At 35.9% G+C, this 19,108-nt stretch overlaps 1 protein-coding gene across 1 annotated transcript; it reads right to left on the bottom strand.

Annotated features, from left to right (window-relative positions):
- Positions 1 to 11,986: 11,986 nt before the first annotated feature.
- LOC123942081 (40S ribosomal protein S17-like) lies at positions 11,987 to 12,437 on the bottom strand. Its single transcript, XM_046006034.1, is given in 2 exon segments — positions 11,987 to 12,259; positions 12,261 to 12,437. Coding segments are annotated over 2 exon segments (450 nt in total).
- Between the last annotated feature and the right edge of the window lie 6,671 nt (positions 12,438 to 19,108).

Here is a 19,108-nt window from a genome sequence, read left to right as displayed (position 1 = left end):
CAAATACTGATTCAAAGGAGCACATACACCCCAATGTTTATAGCAGCACTATAAAAAAATAGCCAAATTATAGAAAGAGCCCAAATGTCCATCAACCCATGAATGGATAAAGAAGATATGGTATATAAATACTATGGAATACTATGGAATATTACTCAGCCATCAAAAAGAATGAAATCTTGCTATTTGTAATGATGTGGATGGAATTAGAGTGTATTATGCTAAGCGAAATATCAGTCAGAGAAAGACAAATACATATGAATTCATTCACATCGAATTTAAGAAACAAAACGGATGGGGGAGCCTGGGTGGCTCAGTGGGTTAAAGCTTCTGCCTTCAGCTCAGGTCATGATCTCAGGGTCCTGGGATCGAGCCTCGCATCCGGCTCTCTGCTAAGTGGGGAGCCTGCTTCCTCCTCTCTCTCTGCCTGCCTCTCTGCCTACTTGTGATCTCTGTCTGTCAAATAAATAAATAAAATCTTAAAAAAAAAGAAAAGAAGCAAAACGGACGAACACAGTGGAAGGGAAAGAAAAATAAAATAAGGTAAAAACAGAGGGAGAAATACCATAAAGTATTCTTAACTATAGGGAACAAACTGAGGGTTACTAGAGGAGAGTAGGGGTTGGGCTAAATGGGAGATGAGTGTTAAGGAGGGCATATGTTTTGATGAGCACTGGGTATTATATGTAAATGATGAATCACTAAATTCCCTCCCTGAAACCAATACTATACTGTGTGTTAAGTAACTTGAATTTAAATAAAATCTTGGAAGAAAAAAGAAAAATAAAACTTATTTCAGTATTCTGTTTCTAAATTCCTAAATTGTATTAGGGAAAAAACATGAAATGAGAGAAATAAGGTAAATACATCATAAATTCCTTTTCTAATGTAGGTGGAATCAACAAATATAATTCCCATTCTTAACATTGATAACTAAAGACAGCATAAACATTTATAAAAACTTGAATGTTGATATTAGTATAAGTACTCCAAGACTGTCTTCCAAAAATGCATATAAAATAAATTAAAAAATATTTATGTAGCTACTTATGTAAGTCAAACGTACAACATAGTATCTTAAACACAAATAGCAGGAAACAAGTTAGAAAAATGTGAGCTAAAATAAACATGCAATAATTCCACAATTGCTAGAGCCAATGCTCATAAATTCAACTTAGTATTAAATAAAATGCTTCTCTAAGGTATAGGGTTGTTGATTCACTATGTTCAATCACTAGTACACCTGAAATAATGTAATATTGTGTGTCAACCACACCTCAATTTAAAAAAAATTGTTATGCTTCTCAAACACATTAGGTGCATTTCCAGAAACACTAATCATGGTAGAGCTTATGGGGAAAATAGAGTTAGGACTAGACCTCTGAGAAGTTTATATGAAACTGTTTAACCTCTAAAAAACAGTAACAGTCCTAAACAATATCCTAGAACAGATCAAATGGCATTTTCAGATCACATAAAGTAAAATATATAGTGATTTTTCTTCTAATTTAGTATAGTAAATGTAGAAGTGTATCATTAAAAAGAAAGAAGAGAAACAACAAGACATTGTGCCTCTCCTAGTGAAGTGATGCTGTTTAAGACTTTTCAACTCTAGCTCTATCTAGTAGTTTATAAGAAATATAGGAGACCAAAATCATGTTAACTTCTTGAGGATGCAATCAATGAAGTCTAGAATTTGGAAACTAGTATATAACAAGGGAACTGATTTCTTCAACAAAAAATTCACAAGAGAAATAAAAAAGAATGGAAGGCATGAAATAATATCAAGGACTATCAATCAAATAAATACACCTTATAAACATTGTATTTCAGGTTTCAAGATGGCTTGTGTAGAGGGAAACTGTTGACAATACAGATAATACAAAATTGGCCATACTTTGATAACTGTTAAAGCTTGGTGATGAAGGCATGCAGTGTCATTAAACTATACTATACACTTTTGCATGTGCTTGAAATTTGTCATTAAGAAAATAAAGACAAAAGCAAAGAATGATAATGGAAATGGTATGAATGAGAGTACAAGCTACTGAGTTGCGGAGACAAGGGAAAATTTCCCAGCTATGGAAGGAATAGCACAAATGAATTTTGCTTCCAAACAGAGCAAATGTATAAACTGAGTCAAGAGAAGGAAACTGAGGTATATAGACATTGTGTATAGCATTCATATGCAGTTTGCTGCATTTAGCTGTGTTGAAATTCTTTGCATTCAACTGCTGTAACTTGGTTGCCTTGACTTGCTCGTTATGAACAAAGTAATTCATGGTGCAGGAACATACACTTTAGGAGGACAGACTGTATGTAAGAAGGAAGAAGGGATAATGACAATTAAATCAGTAGATAGTTAAAATGAATTAAATTACAAAGAAGATCATCCATTTTTTAATTTAAAAAAATTTTTTAAGATCATCCATTTTACCTTGACAAAATAATAAGCATTCATTAAGTATAAAAATCATGAACATTTATACATATCTTATCTCTCACCACACTAATATGTAAGTGCAAATTATTTTCAACCAATTTGTATTTATTATTCAGATGCATTCCTATATGGTTTTTTTTTGATATTAGTATTCCTTCCAGTAGTTTTTTTAATCAAACATTTCAATTTTTGAGTGATAATTTTATTTCCATGATATGGAGGGTGTCTATATTTTCCCATGTCGAGCTCATATATGATATATGATATAATGTTTGAGGCTTACATGTAACAAAATTCTTTTTGCTATTTTTATACACAAATTATAATTTGAAATGTGTCTGAATTCCTGGATAATTAGACTTCTTTCTTAAATTTTTGTAATATTCCCTTTCTGTCTTCTGAAATTTAGTGTTTAAAAACTTCATTTTTTTGTATCTCGGGCTCGATCCCAGGACACTGGGATCATGACTGGAGCCGAAGGCAGAAGCTTTAACCCACTGAGCCACCCAGGCACTCCATTTTTCCTAATATTTTTAGAATTCAAGAAGTTCAGCAGAACTTACTGTACATGTTGCTTTTACTCACCTTACCCTGTTACAAAAAGAGACATTTTGATCATTCAGTTTTATGATTATTGATTTTAATCAATTTCCTTTTCTAGGAAATTTCTAGTTGCAAGTTGAATTTTCATGATTAATAATAAATATGTCCCTTTCATTTTGGGATTATCTCAACTTTGTCCTTTACAATATTTATCCAAATTTTTCAATCTATATTTTTCTGAAAGGTCAAATGTGTTATTTATTGTCTGCAAGAAACATCTACAAGTATTTGGATGCCAGTTTTACCATTTGGTTTCAATTCATAATACAGATTTGATTAAAATATCATGGCATTAACACAAAGATTACATAAATGCAAATAATACAAAACAAGTTATATTTTATATGTATTCTTCAATAGAAAGCATAGCTTATATTGTTTAAATTATGGGACACATGTTAATAGTGTAAGTGCTTCTTTAATTGTTATATTGAGCACAGATATACATAGCTATGAAGTAACTGAATTTCCACTCTAGTATAGTGTTGAATTATTTCACATAAATATAGTTTAAAAATAACTTTATCCATGAGTCAGTACTGTAGGTTTAGTTAGTGTGAATTTATTTATTTATTTTTAAAATTTTTTTAAAAAATTTTTTTATTTTTTTTTAAGATTTTTATTTATTTATTTGACAGACAGAGATCACAAGCAGGCAGAGAAGCAGGCAGAGAGAGAGGAGGAAGCAGGCTTCCTGCTGAGCAGAGAGCCCGATGTGGGACTCCATCCCAGGACCCTGGATCATGACCTGAGCCGAAGGCAGAGGCTTTAACCCAGTGAGCCACCCAGGTGCACCAGTTAGTGTGAATTTATTAAGTAAGTTTTATTAATACAAGTTTCTTGATAACTCTAGTAACTTCTTTCTCAATCACTAAATTTTGACCTGGCACTTTAACCCTCTGGATCCTTCGATCTGTTGTTATTGTTAGTGATTTCCCATGGATAGAAATAATTACAATATTTCCTTTCTGTTGGAGAGAATATCCAAGTGAGTTCATCCTTAACAAAGCCTACTTCTTAAAAATATAAGCTTTGTAGTAAAATAAATTAATCATGGTTCCATAGGAATTTACATTCTCTTTCTCCCAGAAATTGTCTCTAATATCGGAGTGTTTTATGTTTTTGAATTGATAGTTCACATGCAGAAAATTCTTAGGATCCATTCTCATCTGCTTTGGGAAATGAAAAGCAGTGTGGGTCTTTTGAAATGAATGCCAAGAAGGGGTAACCATGTCTCCAGTTCTACCACAGACTTGGATATTGGAGACTTTCTGTGTGTTTGTGCCATCTCTGGTTACATCCAGGTAGGTCCTGAATTTAAATTTGGCTCCAGAATATTGACTATGATTTAAGAGTCTGAGTCTACATTTCTTCTTTTCAAAAATGTTCATAGTCAGGGCTCCTGGGTGGCTCAGATGGTAAAGCATTGGCTTTCAGCTCAGGTTATGGTCTCCAGGTCTTGGGATAGAGATCCGAATTGAGGTATCACGGGCTTCCTGCTCAGCGGGGAGTCTGCTTCTCTCTCTCCCTCTCCAGGTGCCTCTCCCCCTTGTTCTCTCTCTCTCTCTTTCAAATGAATAAATAAAATCTTTAAAAAATGCTCATAGTCATCATAAATCACAATGCATAATGGGGAATGGCTAGCAAATAAGCATTTAATGGATACGTATTTATTTCTGTTGTCATGGTTATTTATCAGTAAAGTTTATTCTTAATATATTGATTTTTAAAACAGCTTAACTCTTTCGATTCTCTATTCGACTAATCCATGGTATTATAATTTGAGAACTTTAACTATTTCACTGCCTTCCCTTAAAACATTTTTCCCTTTTTGCATTCCATCCCATTTTTTTTTTCTTTAAATCATTTGTTATTATTTATACATCTGGGCAGAAAGAACCCCTTGGTATCTGTTTCTAATGTGTTTTTCACATTGCTTTTTCTCAATATGCTTAATAAACTATTAATAAATAATTTTAAATGATGCTGGAGAAACTACACACTAAATGTTGACAGAGGTAAAATGCAGCAATTGTTAAGGGCAGATTGATTTCAAGCTCTTTCATGACTGGACATGGAGTTGCAAGAACACTACTATAAAACAGTGTTTATTACAATTATATTTAATGAGGACAACAAGTGAAGTCACAGCAGCATATCCCATTCCAAACTTTTCAGCGTTTTAATCAGAAAAAAATATTTCTTGATCAGCCAACACTACCTAATTGGGAAGTATCCTAATAGGTCTTTGCCTGGATATTTGATACAAAAACAAATCCCAAAGATTGAGAATTAAACTGGGAAATGTAGCATGGTAATTTAATTCATGACTATTTCCTTATTGTTATAGAGCAAATTATTCCTACGTCAAGCACTTCATGAGGCTAAGGATTGATGTACATTGCTTGAAAAGGTCAATCTCCCTAAGTGGGTAAATGGGCATTTGTTGCTTCAAGAGGGTAACTTGAACTTTCTCACTGCTTTTCCAGCGAAAGGGAGGGGCTTCACTCTGCGGCACCTAGAAATTCAGACCTACGTCCTTGTGTGTGCCCAGCATGCCCTAAGGAGGCAGTCTCAAATTTGCTTAGAAAGGTTAAAAGGGCATTTGTAACTTCCAGAGGGTTATGCTTTATGACATGATGAATAGATTTACCATGAGTCACTTGATAAGAAGTGTAGCAGAGCTATCAAGAAAACAGGTTTGGGGCTCAGATGACTAGGGCTCACTGTTGGGGCCCATCCCTTACTAGTTGTTTGACCTTGGGCAAAATGCTCAACCCCTCAAGTTTTCATTTTCCTTAATTTAGGGGCATTGACTCCTACCTCATTTGTTGGTGGGGAAAGTCAAATGAAATAACATGAATAAAATTCTCATAGTTCCTGGCACAGAACTGGTGTCTCCAAATGATAGACTCCAATTTTTTCTAGATGTTTTAAATATATTTTTAAAATATTTTGTTTATTTGAGAGAGAGAGAGACTGAGACAGAATCACAGAGAGAAAGCATGAGCAGGGGAGAGGGACAGAGGGAGAGGGAGAAGCAGAGCAGGGAACCCTGAGCAGGAAGCCTAAGGCAGGGCTTCATCTCAAGACTCTGAGATCATGACCTTAGCCAAGGCAGATGCTTACCCCAGCCACCCAGGCACCCCTAGATGTTTTAAATATTTAAACAACAAACAATGCAATGTATTTATTGTCCTTACAAAACAAATAGTTTCATGTGTTTTCACTTACTTGTAGGTGTTGAAAACCTCCAGATCACATGGAAATAAGAAATGTTTATTAGTGCTAACATTGTTTAGTAGTTCTTGATTTTTTTTAAATCTAAAGTATCTTGCTGAAGATATGACATGACTCTAATTAAAACTCAGTCTTTTAGGCATTTATTTTTGTTCTTATTCTAGAACGGGAGTAATAGAGACAGGCAAAATAATATTCTTAATTAAGTTAATTATGCCTAGTCAGTTAATCATAAGGTGCATAAATTTATCTCTGCACTGCATGAGCCTAGAAGGTACTTACTGGAAATTACACATTTCTCATTGAAAATTAAGAAGACTGGGGGCAAAATCCATTTGAGGTTTGCCTAGACACATTTTGCTCTGATTTGATTTTAATAGAAGACGTCTTGCAAGAATAAGGTCGTGGTACTCTGTTCATGTAATAATTTCTAACAGTCAATAGGACCATTTTGATATATTTCATTATGCTTACAAATTGAAAGGAGACGTCAGGCCTGCATGGAAATGCTAATACAGCGAGCTCCATGCATCTACCTTGCCCTCTTGAACTTCATTCACAGCTCACACTGTAGGAACCACCCTCTGCTGGCAGTCTTGCCATCTTCGCTTCCATTTAAATTGGCACATTTTATTTTAGAGAGACATAGCGTGCTTGCTCTGAAACTTGATATTTATCCTGTTTGTATTCTAACCGTCTTCCGAAGTGTAGGTGGGGGTACCATTATTGTCACAGAATAGTGTACCAATGTTAGAGATCAATGTGTGCAATGGTTTTCAAGGGATACAAAATAAAGTGAAATTATATAAATAAAAGTCACATATTGGCTGACATACAGGAAGCCCCCCTCAACTGACAGCTACTGTTGTCAGAAATTTTTTTGATTGTCTAAATGGCAAACAATACAACATGTATGTTATTCTTGCCAAACAAGTAATCTTTCACTGCCAGTCATGAAGAATTCAACTATAATCAATTTCAAAGATGCAGAAAAGGGGAACATTACAGGAATTAAATTGACCATGGCCTTTTGCTTAGGTCTATTTGATGAAGAAATATGGGCCTTTGGGTTTGCTTTGCTCCTTTTCTTTGTTTCTTTGGCTAGCACCATATTGAGGGATTCCATTTTTTGGAGCCAATGCCTCACTGATGTATAGTCCTCCACAAGATGAGACCAATTGAGAAAGGAAAAGCTTATGAACAGACACAACATTTCCTGACTGGATTTAAAAACATTTTTTTTTCTATATTATAAGTTTTGTTAATAAATCACTACTTATTGAGTGCCTACAGGATGTTTATCTGTACCTTTGGCAATATATTTAATTCCAATTCAGCTATATGCTGCTGGGGTATACATTATGCAAGAGGAAATAGTACTTTGGGTTAGGAGACACATTTTGGTTTTTTCCAGAGTTCTTTAGATTCTTCAGTGTGACCTGGACAGGGCATATTTTCTATAAGACAAATATGTTAGCTCACTTGTGACCCAAGTTTGATGTATCATTAACTTCCTTCTAGCTAATATGTTGGTCTTTTCCAAAAGGAATAATTTATTACAAGTAGGATTCATTCATTCCTAATTCAGGTCATTAAATTACAAACATTTTAAACAAAAGTTAATAGATGCTTGAGCTGGCATTTTAAAAAGTTCACTGTTAGTTGATTTTAAGTTAATGAACTCTGTTAAAGAAGTGTATTGTTGCTGATTCAATTTAAATCTTTATTAGGGATTATGATCTCCCTGATATGAGGACATGGAGAAGCAACATGGGGGGGTAGGGGGATAGGAGAAGAATAAATGAAACAAGATGGGATTGGGAGGGAGACAAACCATAAATGACTCTTAATCTCACAAAACAAACTGGGAGTTGCTGGGGGGAGGTGGGATTGGGAGAGGGGGAGCGGGCTATGGACATTGGGGAGGGGAGGTGAACCATAAGAGACTATGGACTCTGAAAAACAACCTGAGGGTTTTGAAGGGTCAGGGGTGGGAGGTTGGGGCAACCTGAGGGTTTTGAAGGGTCAGGGGTGGGAGGTTGGGGGAACAGGTGGTGGGTAATGGGGAGGGCACGTTTTGCATGGAGCACTGGGTGTTGTGCAAAAAGAATGAATACTGTTACGCTGAAAAAATAAATAAAATGGGAAAAAAAAAAAACTCAGGAGAGACTTGCCTAAACACTCAATCAATCATGTGACCTGAAGCACATTGTTTAACCTTATGAACCTCATATTCCTCGTAACCAAATTGGTAAAAGTAATAATTTTCCTGAAATGATAATTTTGAGTATTAAACCAAGTCAAATAATGTAAAGTGCTTTGCATAGCCAAATGATCTATTATTTGATGATAGTTAAAAGTATCTTTATTTTGGTTCTTTAAAAAAAATTTCAGGAAATTCTCTACGATATATCTTAAACTGTTGCAAGAATAAGAAAGAGAAGCAAAGAAACAAATAAAAATTATACAAGCATGGGGTGGGGGAGAGTTCTCTTCAAGGGTCCCAATGCTCTTGATTACTGCCTAGACTAAGGGGTAAGAGCAGGGAAGGTGGAAATAGAGTTTTATATTGAGCTATGTCATGTTTGAAGGGAGTTTCCACTGCACATTCTTTATACCCTGAAAACAAAATCTACACAACAATGATAAAAATAGGCCATAATCCAGATTCTAGTTGTTATCATGAAAAAAAATATTTTTTTTTTTCATGATAACATGAAAACATGGCTCAGACATGAAAGCTTCCACTGGTGAATCATCCTACTTTTTGCTGTAGTAAGGATTAATCTTGCAATTTTAAATATTATTGCCCTTTTATTCCCTCCAATACTTCTTAGTACAATTAAGCTTTCAAGTTCCAGTAAGGGGGCTGCAATTTCATTATTTTTATGTCTCATCAAATTATTTACCTTGCCAGGCATTTACCACCTGCTTTTCTCCGGAATTTCAGTTCAAATTTGTTTTAAAGAACAAATGTGTTACCCTCACTGCTGAGGAAAGAATGTTAGCAGGGGAACAGAAGAGAAAAACATGAAAAACTCATTAGAAGAAGAGCATTTGTTTTTGTAATGCCATTTAGAATGTGATAGATTTGACGGGAAAGCACTGATGAAATATACAGGCATGTAAATCCAATTTGTAGAAGAAGTAATGGCCATTTCCCCAAGGATTCTGAACTCTCATCTGCTGAATTATGGTACCCCATTTGTCTTGCCTCTGCCAGGAAATTCACTTGCAAATGTTTGAAATACATTGGTTTCCAGGTAGTTTCTTCCATTTGAGGAGAGGGAATGTCTTCTATTTTATTACATTTATATTTGGTCTCTCACTCTGAAGTGGATTGAGGATGGTCTCCCTGGATGTGATGCATAAGCATAAATTAAGCACGAAGTCCAAATTCTCGTGTTTCTTACTTCACTTTCTTTCCTCTCTCAGCAACCACCACCACATGCCCAAATGACACCTCAGAAGACAGTTTAAAATGACTAATCTAGGTGTTGTTATGGTTGAGGTATTTGGAAGGTATTAAAATAGTTCTAACATCCCTACCCTCATCTTCATTTCCAGATGATCATTTCGCTGCCTACTTTCTTTAGATAATTGAAGCAATCAATAGAGAATATCTATATATTACTGTCTCTACATCCTTCCACAACTTGTATTCACTGATCCTACATTTTGCTTCTAATCCATTCAACAGATTTATTAAGTACCTCCTAGTAAGTGAGGGCATAGAGATAAGGCATGGTTCTTGCCTTCAGAGAGTTCACAGCCTCATTGGTGGAGCCAGCAGTCATCTTGAGAAAGTGGGTAACCATTCTATCAGAGGAGATAACTTCACTACCTCTATGTTATTTGCTCAAGGTTTAGAACTAGCAAACTCCCTTTTCAGCTTTTACCCACCTGACGACAGAAAGAATTAAGTGGAGCATAATTATTCAAATCAGAAAGTATCAAGATCATCTTATAATCATACAGAAAAAAGTGTGGCACTGTTAATTACTGCAAATGATTGAGATTGCTGATTGAGAGAAAAGTGCCTGCTTTTAAGGGCTGGCCGTCCCATGATGATGGCATAGTGCCATCTGCTGGATGCCAATTCTGGCTCATGATGTCATCTAACCAAGAAAGCTTTAAGAGTTGTGTAATTGTATTAAGAGCTCTGCTTCCTAAATAATTTTTTATTTCAAAACCATTCAAATATTTAATCTTGTACAAACGAGCAGAGATTTAATATGAGAGAAGATATCCAGTGCTTCAAAATGAATAATTTTGAGAGCTGGAAAGAACTATGGGAACCATCTGGGCCAAACTATTTTGGCCATCTTATAGATGACAAAACTGAGGCCCAGACCCCTTATATGACATTTAAAGGTAATATTATGAGAGCTGGATGGAGTTGGATCTAGGAATCTTATCAGGTATCTTTCTTCTATACATATATTTCATTCCTTTTTTTCCAGTTAGCTGGCTGGTTATGTAGTAGGCATTATTATTACATAGTATTATATAAATTACATTTATATTATAAACTTTTAATGGACGGAAATGAGAGGTGTTCTAATCTAATTTCCTTTTTCATTTTACTGACGATAATTAACTAAGAACGCATTGACATTCCCTGACTCAGAGTCCAGTCCTCTTCCTTTACTTAAATGTTGTTTTAAAAGATTATCTCAAATGTAAAAATGGCTGGTTGATAAGGAAACTAAACAAACAAACAAAAACTATGAGCAGATAATTGAATCGCTACTTTCAATTTCTGATGGTTTATAACAGCATTACTTTTAGTTTTTTAAATAACAAATTATTATATTTCCAAAGAGCTGTGTTTTCTAATGAAAGCTAGGATAAGTTTAGTTTTCCATTAATTCCTGGAAAAAGTGCTTCTTGTTGTTGCCAAATTCCTTACAGTAACATTAAAAAACAAACAGATGCTTCTGTATTTTTGTTGTTTAAGGACCAAGTTAGTGAGATGGATATCCTTGGAAATTTGGGAATATGCAATCAGATACCCTACCCTTCTTCCTAGATCTTAATTGTAAATAACCTAATGGGAATACATTCAGATGTTATTTGAATTTATGTATTTTATGCGGCAATAAACTATGAAAGGAAAATGAAAGGACTAATAACCCATATATCTTAAAGTAATATGTTTATACTAGTCTGTAACTTATAAAACATATATTCTCATGATTTTAATACCATACTAATTTAACGTCAAACTAGTAATATAAATTTTATTGCACAATTGTTTTTGAATTCTTACCACATGTTGGGCACCTGCTGATGGTGCTAGATGCTCCCATTACATAGATAAATGTGCCCAGGAAACTCACTGGGTAGGGATATAGCAGGATGCTCACCAGAGGAAATCTTCTGATGTTTTGGGATTTTGGAAAACTTCCTCCCAATCCAGTGTAAGAATATTTTCCCGAGTTTTCTTCTACATATTTTTGCTTTATTGAATGATGTTCTTCTTGAAATAGGCCAGGTCAAGATCTCTAGAGCATGTTTGAGGTACAAAAGCATAAAGGAAGTTTTCCGTTCCTCACTTTTTTGTCCTCAGCATTTACTTATCTCCAGCTATTTTTTACTTTACCATATCAGTGACTATTAAAGGTTGTTTTCTCTAGATAAAGCTGGATATAGTAATAATACTAATAGCTTTTTTTCTATAATCAGGCTCTTCTGTTGTTATTTCCAAGGCCTACTGAAGATATTACAGCACAGTAGAAAGATCCACATGGCTTCATGTGGCGTTCTGAAATTCACCCCAACTGTGGGCTGAGTGATCTGCAGGTTGGACAGGCTGCCAAAGTCCAAGACTTTCAACATCTCCTTAGTGTCGCAATCTACTTCAAAGAGCTCATGATCCAGGACTGAGACCTCAGGAATATAACTATCTCTCCCTTCTCTCTCCTTCTTCTGCAGTTTGATTGGGGTCCCTCTCACTGGGTCTCTGTGAATCCCTTGGTCAGATGTGTCACACAGCTGCTACCTCATTGTGGAGCTTCTTGATGGGAATAGTGGCGACCCTGAGCAACTCGTGTTTGGAGGTGTGGGAATCGCTGCCTGGGTGCGTGTAGTATTTCTCAATGATGACTTGTGCCTCAGTATTTATAGTTTGGGTGCCAATGCACTGCATGTTGACAGGTCCCTGGTAAAAGAGCAATATGGCTCTTTTTTTTTTTTTTAATCTCCTGTAATATTCTCTCAAGAATCAGCATGCTGCAATATGTTACTCATTTTATTCATTAACTAGAGACTCCATGAATACTTTTTCCTGCCAGTTCTGCAAAGCTGTCCAAGACAAGATGCATCCTTAACCAATCTTTTGGTTAAAGTCTCCATTAAAATTTAAAGGATTCTTCATATCCTGCCACATTACTGAATTGCTGTATGAGTTCTAGTAGTTTGGGGGTGGAGTCTTTTGGGCTTTCCATATCAAGTATCATGTCATCTGCGAAGAAAGAGAGTTTGACTTCCTCATTGCTAATTTGAATACATTTTATTTCTCTTTGTTGTCTGATTGCTATTGCCAGGACTTCTAATACTATGTTGAACAAGAGTGGTGAGAGTGGGCATCCTTTTTGTGTTCCTGATCTCAAAGGGAAGGCTGTCAGCTTTTTCCCATTGAGGAAGATATTTGCTTTGGTTTTTTCATAGTTAGATTATATGAAGTTGAGGAATGTTCCCTCTATCCCTATACTTTGAAGCGTTTTAATCAGGAACGGATGATGGATTTTGTCAAATGCTTTTTCTGCATCAATTGAGAAAACCATGTGGTTCTTCTCTGTTCTCTTATTGATTTGTTCTACCACATTGGTTGATTTGTGAATGTTGAACCATCCTTGCAACCCAGGGATGAATCCCACCTGGATACAAAGTCAATGTACAGAAATCAGTTGCTTTCTTATACACTAACAATGAAAATACAGAAAGGGAAATTAGAGAATCGATTCCATTTACTATAGCACCAAGAACCATAAGATACCTGGGAATAAACCTAACCAAAGAGGTAAAGATCTGTACTCGAGGAACTACAGAACCCTCATGAAAGAAATTGAAGAAGGCACAAAAGGATGGAAGACCATTCCATGCTCATGGATCAGAAAAATAAACATTGTTAAAATGTCTATACTGCCCAGAGCAATCTATACTTTCAGTGCCATTCTGATCAAAATTCCACCAGCATTTTTCAAAGAGCTGGAGCAAACAATCCTAAAATTTATATAGAATCAGAAGAGACCCCAAATTGCTAAGGAAATGTTGAAAAAGAAAAACAAAACTGGGGGCATCACATTGCCTGATTTCAAGGTTTACTATAAAGCTGTGATCACAAAGACAGCATGGTACTGGCATGCACATAGACCAACAGACACATAGACTAGTGGAACAGAGTAGAGAGCCTAGATATGGACCCTCTATGGTCAAATAATCTTGCACAAAGCAGGAAAAAATATACAGTGGGGAAAAGACAGTCTCTTCAGTAAATGGTGCTGGGAAAATTGAACAGCGATATGTAGAAGAATGAAACTCACCGTGCGCAAAGATAAACTTGGAATGGATAAAAGATCTCAACATGAGGCAGGAATCCATCAGAATCATAGAGGAGAACATAGGCAGTAACCTCTTTGATATCGGCCACAGCAACTTCTTTCAAGATATGTCTCCAAAGGCAAAGGAAACAAAACCAAAAAATGAATTTTGGGGACTTCATCAAGATCAAAACCTTCTCCACAGCAAAGGAAACAGTCAACAAAACAAAGAGGCAACCCATATAATGGGAGAAGATATTCGCAAATGACAGTACAGACAAAAGGCTGATACCCAGGATCTATAAAGAACTCCTCAAACTCAACACACACAAAACAGATAATCACGTCAAAAAATGGGCAGAAGACATGAACAGACCCTTCTCCAATGAAGACATACAAATGGCTATCAGACACATGAAAAAATGTTCATCATCACTAGCTATCAAGGAGATTCAAATCAAAACCACATTGAGATACCACCTTACACCAGCTAGAATGGCCAAAATTAACAAGACAGTAAATAATTGTGTTGGAGAGGATGTGGAGAAAAGGGAAGTTTCTTACACTGTTGATGGAAATGTAAGTTGGTGCAATCACTTTGGAAAACTGTGGAGATTCCTCAAAAAATTAAAAATAGAGCTTCCCTATGACCTGCAATTGCACTACTGGGTATTTACCCCAAAGACACAGATGTAGTGAAAAGAAGGGCCATCTGTACCCCAATGTTCATAGCAGCAATGGCCACGGTCGCCAAACTGTGGAAAGAACCAAATGCCCTTCAACGGACGAATGGATAAGGAAGATGTGGTCCATATACACTATGGAGTATTATGCCTCCTATCAGAAAGGATGAATACCCAACTTTTGTAGCAACATGGACGGGACTGGAAGAGATTATGCTGAGCGAAATAAGCCAAGCAGAGAGAGTCAATTACCATACAGTTTCACTTATTTGTGGAGCATAAGAAAGACATGGAGGACATAGGGAGATGGAGGGGAGAAGTGAGTTGGGGGAAGTTGGAGGGGAGGTGAACCATGAGAGACTATGGACTCTGAGAAACAATCTGAAGGTTTTGAAGGGGCAGGGGGGTAGGAGGTTGGGTTAGCCAGGTGGTAGGTATTATGGAAGGCATTTTCTAGTATTTCTACAGTATTGCATGGAACACTAGGTGTGGTACATAAACAATGAAATCTGGTACACTGAAAATAAATAAAAAAAATTAAAAAAAATGGAATGATTCTTTAAAGTTAGTCCTTGTAGTGTGCCTGTTAACTACTCCATCAGACACATAGCAGTTAAAAAGTAAAAGCTGGTTAAAACGGGAAGGTGGTGGGCACCTGGGTGGCTCAGTCATTGGGCATCTGCCTTCAGCTGGGGTCATGATCCCAGGGTCCTGGAATCAGCCCCGCATCAGGTCCTCTGCTTTGTGGGAAAGCCTGCTTCTCCCTCTCTCACTCCCCCTGCTTATGTTCCTGCTCTCGCTCTCTCTCTCTGTTAAAGAAAGAAAGAAAGAGGAACCAAAATCAAAGGATAAGGTAAACAATCATACTTAAATACACACAAAACCACTTTTTTTTTGGTAGTTTTTTTTAATTAATTTATTTTTTTCAGCGTAACAGTATTCATTGTTTTTGCACAACACCCAGTGCTCCATGCAATACGTGCTCTCCCTATCACCCACCACCTGGTTCCCCCAACCTCCCACCCCTGCCCCTTCAAAACCCTCAGGTTGTTTTTCAGAGTCCATAGTCTCTTATGGTTCACCTCCCCTTCCAATTTTTTTTTTAATAAACATATAATGTATTTTTATCCCTAGGGGTACAGGTCTGTGAATCACCAGAAAACCACTTTTTTTTTTTAACCCACAATATATTGAAATAGCAATTTCCTAGGTAGACTTCTATGTTTTGTTTTTATTGCTAGGTAAATTTAAGATTCTAATAGAATGACTCTTGACTGGTAGGAGAGATTAATATTCAAACCTAATACTTAGCTCCCAGGTGATAAGAAGGCAATTAGGAGTAACGGTGGCTGCAAAAATCAGAGTCAGTTAATGTCACTGAAGAGGATAATCAGAATTTTCGTGAAATTGTATTTTTATGAAGCAGACTGCTTAAAATGTCCTCTGACAGCATTTGTAATACTGAACAGATCAACTAAAAAATGATTCTTTAGGTTAAATACAGAGAATTATTCAATATAAGAGACAGTGGAATATAGTAGCTAAAAGCACATATTTTTGAGCAAAATTCAGAAATTTTGGGTCTGAGCTTTTATAATTTCCAGTTGTATGATCTGAATTGTTCTGTACTTCAGTTTCTCCATTAGCAAAATTTCCAGAGTAATAATGCATACTTCATGATGTTCTTGTGAAGACTAAGAGCTGATTTACTGGAATCACTACAACCAATGCGCAGCAACGAGTAATCACTATAAGTCAACAAGCTAAGCTATTAATATGAATTGGAAAAATCAAAATACCCAATAGATTTATTTAATTTTTTTCATCCTAAAATTTTTGCAACTGTATAGACTTTAACAGCAATAAATATTTCTATAATTGAGATGATTTTTAACAACATAAACAAAAAACAAAGGCAAACCTATATGGCTTAATGGTATTAAAATTCAAAAAGCCTAGAATTTTTTTCCTGCCAGTGTGTGGCTATCAGCAAGTCATTTAACATATCTTAGTAAAATGTACCAAAAAATGCTGATCCTTGTAAAAGACATATTCTAAGGATGAAATTAGGTGATAAATAAAAATGTTGGAAGGCAATTTCATTGCTATAGAAAATGCAAATATTATTATTAAGACTATACAAGTATTGTCTTGGTAGAAATTTATAGGAATTTCCTCATTGAAATAAGAGACCACTCCAGTTAAGAGACTACTTCCAATGCTATTTAAAAAATCATGTCTTCCAGTTGAAGACAGTGAATTGAATCTACCTTTACTCTATTCCCCAACAAATTAAATCGAAATGACAATGAAATATTTATAAAGAAATTGATTTGTCATTAGCATCCGGAGATTTTGAAAAACTTCTGAGAGATGGAAGATGGGAACATAATCACAATCTAAAGCTGAGAAAGCAACATGCAAAAAACACAGAGAATGGCTAGATCACTTGAAAGCTCTTTTCACCTGGATCAGGTACAGAGAGACTCCAAACTCTAGATAAGAAGGCACTCAGGGTTGGAGAGGAAAAGGGTGATATAACAATCATAATTAATCAAAGGGTTAATTACACAAATATTGACAAAATCTCTACCCTCCCTACCTCAAGCATGCAGCTAAGCCATTTTTGCCCACATTAACCCAGACAGAATAATCACAGAAGAAAGTTGCTCAAATTATAGTCTGTTAACACCTCATATCAGAGTTATTGAAAATCAGTATCAGTATCAAACTTGTATCAGACTTACTAAAAATTCAGATAACTTATTCCATTCCAGATCTATTCAACTGAATTCTGAGGCAGGGCATTAGAATATGTACTTTGAGCAAGTTTCTCAAGTGATTTTTCTGCTTCCCACTATATTTTGAGAATCATCACACTACAGAAATGAACCACTTGACTTGTGATGACAAGATCTCCTTTAAAATGCGTTGGAAGCTTATTGTTGTTTTCTTATTCTGACGGAGATGGAGCCAGAGTTAATAACCTCCTGTCTGAAAAAAAAAAATCCCCAAATATTTGACAAAGTTTTCAGAAACTGAGCATCAGGCAGTATAGGATTCCTTTTTTTATTTTTTCATTTTATTTTATTTAATCTCTTTTCAATGTTCCAGAATTCATTGTTTATGTCCCACATCCAGTGTTCCATGTAATATGTGACCTCCATAATACCCACCACCAGGTCACCCAACCCCCACCCCTCCCCTTCAAAACCCTCAGTCTGTTTCTCAGAGTCCACAATCTGTCATGGTTTGTCTCCCCCTCCAATTTCCCCCCATCACTTCTCCTCTCCATCTTCCAATGCCCTCCATGTTATTCCTTATGCTCCATAAGCAAGTGAAACCACATGATACTTGACTCTCTCTGCTTGACTTACTTCACTCAGCATAATCTCCTCCAGTCCCTTCTATGTTGATACAAAAGTTGGGTATTCATCCTTTCTGATGGAGGCATTGTACTCCATTGTATATATGGCAGTATAGGATTCCTGAGAGAGGAAACACAGAGGAGGCTAACCCTGTGATTGTCTCTGTTTACTGCCTACAGAGCCCACTGAGATAGCAAGAATCTCTAGACCTGTCCAGGGTTTTCCTCAATTCTTTGCTGAGTATGGATTAGCATGTTGGAGTGAGGGCATTATCTCAGACCAGAGAAAAAATCACCCAAAAGGAACAAAAGGGTCAATTCTTGGTCTCGTGGGGGGCCAGAATGAGTTTGTTTTCCTACCTGAGAAACACACTTTGTGGGTTTCTGAGTGAAAGGTTCTTGCCTCAGTAGTGCGGAAAAATTATCCCTAGAATAAAGGCTTCTCTGTCCCATCTAACAATGTTATAACTAAGACTTGAGAGGATCAGACAAATTCCAAGTTGCTTGACTGAATTTATAGTAATACAAAAATGCCTATCACTCAGGAGTTAAAATTCAAGATGTTTGACACTTAATAAAAATATTACCATGCAAGCAAAGACACAGGAAAGGTCCCAGGGCAGGTCAATGAGGGGAAAGGAAATTTTTCTTTCAGCAAATGATGCTGAAACAATTTTATAGCCATGTGTTAAAATGTTAACCTGAACTCTAAGCTTTGTATAAAAATTAACCCTAAATGGATTGTTGTCCTAAAAATAATTGCTAAAAACTATAAAATCTGTATACAAAACTAGAAGCATATAGGGATTTGAGCTTGGCAAAGATTTCTTAAACATGATGCAAATTGTTTTAAAAGGTAATATATTGGATTTCATCAAAATTAAATACTTTTGCTCTTTGAAGGATCCTCTTCTGAAAATGAAAGGCAAACCTGGGAGAAAATATTTGCAAAATATTTAGCCAACAAAGGAATTTTATCTAGAATATGTACAGAACTATGATGATTCAATTAAAAAAAAAAAAAACCAAAAAAGCAGTCCACTTAGAATGGGCAAAAGATTTGGAAAGTTTCCCGTGTGTGAGTATGTCTGTGTTTGTGTATGTGTGTGTGTGTGTGTGTGTGCATACACATTGTGCTCAAATGATGTTGAACATTTTTTTAGGTATGTTTATATTCTTTTTTTTTTGGTATGTTTATATTCTTAATGGTAAATAGGCACCCCCAAAA

The sequence above is a fragment of the Meles meles genome, chromosome 5 (assembly GCF_922984935.1).
Source record: "Meles meles chromosome 5, mMelMel3.1 paternal haplotype, whole genome shotgun sequence".
Taxonomy (NCBI): domain Eukaryota; kingdom Metazoa; phylum Chordata; class Mammalia; order Carnivora; family Mustelidae; genus Meles; species Meles meles.
Note: the sequence above shows the minus strand (reverse complement) of the source record. Positions and strands in the feature narration are given on the sequence as shown.